The 5,492-nt window shown below is 35.5% G+C and overlaps 1 protein-coding gene across 1 annotated transcript; it reads left to right on the top strand.

Annotated features, from left to right (window-relative positions):
• Positions 1-1,794: 1,794 nt before the first annotated feature.
• Positions 1,795-2,307, top strand: LOC132177917 (uncharacterized). The gene has a single exon (XM_059590397.2). It carries the CDS (start codon positions 1,795-1,797, stop codon positions 2,305-2,307), a length of 513 nt encoding a protein of 170 aa, XP_059446380.2.
• The last annotated feature ends 3,185 nt before the right edge of the window (positions 2,308-5,492 follow it).

Genomic DNA, 5,492 nt, shown 5'->3' with positions numbered 1-5,492 from the left:
GGCTTAACTCGCTAATTAGCGCGATTCGTGTATATATATATATAATTTAATAATAAAAGTTAATCATATGGTTATATCTTAAAAAACTTAAATGATCCAATCATTAAGTATCTAATGCAGGTTGAATCAACAATTTGAATGTAAACTTATTATATTTTAAGTGCTATGATCACCCAAGCAAATAGGGAAGGGTCTTTATTGGGAGTCCCTACTTCGAAAAGAGGTCCGGAGATTAGCCACCTTTGTTTTTACAGATGACAGCTTGCTGTTTTGTAGGTCAAATATGTCCCAGTGGTATCATTTATCCTCCATTTTGCAAATGTACGAGATGGCGTCAGGGCAGAAAATGAACACCAACAAGACGGCTATCTTCTTTAGTAGGAACACATCTATTGTTGACAAAGAACAAATACAGGGGCTTGCTGGGATCCCTATAAATCAAAAATATGACACTTATCTAGGGCTGCCCGCCCTTGTGGAAAGATCACGTACGAGAGCTTTTAAAAGCATCAAGGAAAGAGTGTGGAAGCGTCTCTAAGATTGAAGATTAAATTTTTGTCTCAGGCGGGGAAATAGATTTTATTGAAGGCAGTGATCCAAGCTATGCCTACCTATTGCATGAGCGTCTTCCGGCTTCCAAAGGTATTATGTTCGGAAATTAATTCCTTAATGATGAAATTTTTTTAGGGTCATAAGGAGAATGAAAAATGAATTCATTGGATAAGCTGGAGTAAAATAAGTTTTTCAAAGGCTAATGGAGGTATGGGATTTCGTGATTTAAGGAGTTTTAACAAAGCCCTCTTGGCTAAGCAAATTTGGCATCTGTGGAAAACACCGGATAGCTTAATTGCGAAGATTATGAAAGCTAAGTACTACCCAAATTGTTCGGTGCTTGATGCTTCTTGTGGGAAAAGACCTTTTGTGTGGCATAGTATATAAAGCTCCAGTGATCTGGTCAGGGAGGGGTTGGTATGGAGAGTTGGCAATGGGAAAACAATCCGCATTTGGAAGGATCAATGGCTCATTTCCCCGACTACCTATAGGGTGATTTCTCCTCAAAGGATACTTGATTCTACATCAACAATAAGCAAACTTATAGATGAGGACACGAAATGGTGGCATTATGCATTGTTGGAACATATTTTCTCTAGAGGGGAGATTATTATTCAATCAATTCCGGTGAGTACTACGGGTCAAGAGGATGCTCTTATATGGAGGGGGACAGCTAAGGGGGGTTTTTTGGTAAGGAGTGCATATCATATACAAAAGGACCGTGAGATGGTACACAAAGCGAAGGGATCTTCTCGGATTAGAAATAATACAATTTGGAGGAGCATTTGGCAACTCAATATGCCAAATTTGGAGAAGCATTTTCTTTGGTGGGCCTGTCATGATTCCCTGCCTACTAGAGCGAATCTATGCTCTCGCAAGGTTATAAAGGACCCTAGCTGCCTGATATGTGAAAGAGAGCCTGAAATGGCTTTTCATACTTATTGGCAGTGTTCTTTAGCGAGTGATGTCTGGAGTGTAGGGTGTATTAATTTCCAGAAGAGTTGTTTTGAGGGGCCTGACTTTCTACAGGTAGTTGAAGGGATGTTTAGCAAGTGTGATAGAAAGGATTTTCTCCAATTCGTGGGCATAGCCAGACGCATATGGTTTCGACGGAATGAAGTCGTCCACGGTGGGTCTTTTCTAAACCCGTCTATCCTTGTTAAACAAGCTATTCAAGCGATGGAGATGTTTCAAACACTGGTGGAAAGTAGGAAGACTGATTGAGCACCCACTAGAGAACCTATGGCTACTACATGGAAGGCGCCTCCCCATGGTTGGTTCAAAGCCAACTGGGACATTGGTGTTGACAGCAAGAGGGGACAAGTGGGGTTGGGGGCAGTTATTCATGATCAGCATGGAAAGATGTGGGTGTCAAAAAGCCAGACCCAACAAGGTTTTCTGGATCCTTCAGCGGCGGAAGCCATGGCGGCCCTTATGGCAGTTCAGCTCTGTATGGAAATGGGAATACAACAGGTTCAACTGGAAGGAGATGCCAAAAATGTAATCGTGGTAGTGAACTCAAAAGAACCGGATAAAAGTGGTAGGGGCCAATTGACGGAGGACATACGCTCGACTTTACAAGTTATTCCGGTTTGGGAAATGAGGAATGCACATAGAGAGGAGAACAAGGTGGCTCATGCATTAGCTAGTTTGGCTACTTATGATAATATTAATAAGGTGGGGCTCTATGACCCACCGGACTGTATACGTGATTTTTTGCAAGCAGAGATTTCTGCTTTGCAAGTTATGCCATAAATACAATGCGAATGCTATTTCTACTCCAAAAAAAAAAAAAAAAACTAATAATAATAATACTTAATCGTATCATTAATAAAATTTGTTTATTCTGTTTTCTTGAATTTATTTTTATTTTTTATAATTAATACAATTTTTTTTTTTTTTTTTTACTTTTTTTCTTTTAATTTATAAAGATATTTTTATCTTATTGAAACTTTTCAAAGTCATTTTAGTCTTTTTGTTAGTCATAGGGGGACATTAACATTTTATTAGTATTTTAAAGAGACATTGATAATGAAGTCGTAGTGTGAGAAAGCATGGCCGGCATAATAGATTTTGAGGCATAAGGCGACAAACTTAATTAGGGCATTTCTTTTATGTAAATATTTAATTAAATAATTTTAATTCTAAATCTTTTTTTTTTTTTTTTTTTTACTTTTGCCCTTCATTTTTTTTTTTTCCAAATGACTTGCAAAATTCATTTTTGTTAGGAGACATTTAATTTCAATAGATGTCATATTTTGTGTTGTTTTATGTAGAATTTAATTTGTAAAAACAAAATTTACTTGATTCTAAAAATTATTTAATCAACAAACTTAGCCAATATATTGGTTTTAAGTGAAGATAAAATTATGAGCTTAGTAACTGCTTTAGGAGTACAATTAATGTAACTTTCCAATTTTCTATTTCCTTTCCTTTAAAGTCTTTGGGAATGCAATTTTTTGGTTTTGAACTCAATTTATTTTTGAGTTGTTTTTTTTATGTGTGAATGTCAAGGAGAAAAAATAGTTAATATTATGTTTGGATGGTAATTGATAAAATTAAGTAAAAATTATAAAAATATATATAATTAAAAATATTAAAACATTTAAAAAAGCAAAAAATATTAATATTTTTTTTAAAAAAAAAAGTATGGGCAATTTTGAACTACTCGTAAGGGTGGCCAAACCACCACCGAGGGGTGAATCAGCCACCCCTAGGTATCTAAAGGTGGAGAGACACCCCCAACAACAATTTTGGGGTAGCTCGGCCACCCCTAGCAACTAACCACCACCAAATTAGACGGGGGAGAGGGTGGGGGTGGACTTCGTACTTTTGAGGAGGCCCCAGATGTAGTGCCCCAGAATTTTCAAAGCTATTTAAATAGATTATTCTGATAATGATGTTATTTTAATATCCATTGTAGCTAAGGATTTTAATTCTTGGGAAATTTATGAGAGTGGTAATTAGAGAATGGTAATTGGTGAAATAATAGGATAGTAAATATGTAGCACCTCAGATTTTGAAAGTCTTATTTTAGAGATATTAATTTGATGCTATGATTATATTAATATTCATATTAGGCAATGATGTTAATTCTTGAGGGATTTATGATATTGTATGAATGGTATTTGGAGATTAGTAGGTAGAATAGTATAGGGTAGGTAGAATAGTATAGGGTAGGTAGAATAGTAAGTGGTAGGTAGAATAGTAAGTGGTAGGTGAAATAGTAAGTGGTAGGTGAAATAGTAAAATGAGGGTATAATTGTAAATTGAAGGTAGAATAGTATTTGATTTTCTCCTATAAATAGAGCTCTTCTCCTTCACAATTTTCACCACTCATCTCCTCTCCCATCTCTTGCATATATTCTTCCTTCTTCCGCTTTTTACTCGGTCTTTCTTCTTTCTAAGAGTGTTTACTCAGAACAGAGAGAGAAAGGGCGAGACCAAGCGCTACAAGAAAGAAAGAACACAAGAGATAGCGGACTTTAGAAATTAGTTTCAAAAGTTATACTAGTGGTGTTAGTCATATTGGAGCAACTAGATTCCTTCATACCACTTCTAGCTTCAGTCTAGAGGTAAGTAAATTCACTACCCCTTCTAAAATTACTTCATGTCATGCTATTTATTCATTCTTTAGTAAATTGTAAATGATTATTTTATTTACGTATTATGAAGTTATGTTGCATGCATGAAGGATTTCTAAAAGAATTATCTAGAAAGTTTCTATTTATTTAAACGCTTTCTAAGTACAACAAGTTTATATTTGAAAAGGTTTTCAATTTGAGAAAAGAAAGTTGAGAAATGATGATGATTATAAGAAAGAAAAATGATGATAAACCCTCCTACATGTTGCCCTAAGATGCATCAAAAGAAGTACAAAGAAAAGTACAAGAGATGAGATAAATGTTTATGAAATGAGGGCACATGTATGGAGGAGAGTATTTTTGGCCCCAAGATAAGTAAAGATGAGAGTTCGGTACCGATACTCGGATGGAGGCGAAACCACTGAAGGAGGCTATGCCAGAAGGTGGTATTCCATCAACTAGACCGTTGAGTGCACCAAGAAAGAGTTAATTGACGGTCGGGCATGGCTGTGGCCACAGTTCAGTGCCATGGTCACAAGGACCCGCAACCCTCGTGCACAGGGGTAATAGTGTACATGGGCCTTATTATGAGAAAATGATACTATATTTTCAACGATGATATGCTATGATGATTTACAGAGATTATTTATAATGATGCATTATGATGATGATTTATAAAGATGATTTACAACGATGATCTATTACTAGATGTAATAGTATGTATATGTTACGGGAGATGCAACCGTACATACAGATATTATTATGGCTAGAATTATATTTATTTGCGAAAATGATTTTCAAAACTGAGAACAAGGAGTAAAACTATTTATGGTTGTGGATTTTACTTGCTGGGCCCCCTTTGGGCTCATTTAGTTTTATTTCTTGTTTTCAGGTAGAAAGGATGCTGGAATAGGAGGCCGGAATGGGGTGGGAATAATTATTAATTTTCAAAGTCTTTTCATATAAGTTATTGTAATGATATGATATTCCGCAACTAAAGTTTAATGTTTTCTAATTTCGCTTGTAATAAAATCTCTTGAATAATGTTTTATACATTTTTTTGTATCCTTTAAAATCAAGTACTCTGATAGACCTTATAGATCTTTGCAAGAACTTTTGTTGTAAAAGAAGAAAAGTGGCAAACTCAACCTTAACGGGCTGGGGATGTTACAATTTTGGTATCAGAGCAAAGGTTATAAGGTTCTGGCAGACTTTTCAAAAAAAAAAAAAAAAAAAAAGGGGTTAATGGGAAGCCACATTCCGGCCAAGTAGAGTTAGTCGTGGTAGTCACTACTAGATAATATAAGATTCTTGTCTAAATCGTTTAATGATTGTTATATTATCGATTGTGAAGAA

This window comes from Corylus avellana, chromosome 4, assembly GCF_965113065.1.
Source record: "Corylus avellana chromosome 4, dhCorAvel1.hap1.2, whole genome shotgun sequence".
In the NCBI taxonomy this organism is placed as follows: Eukaryota; Viridiplantae; Streptophyta; class Magnoliopsida; order Fagales; family Betulaceae; genus Corylus; species Corylus avellana.
The sequence above is the reverse complement of the archived record's forward strand: the minus strand, read 5'-3'. Positions and strand labels throughout refer to the sequence as shown.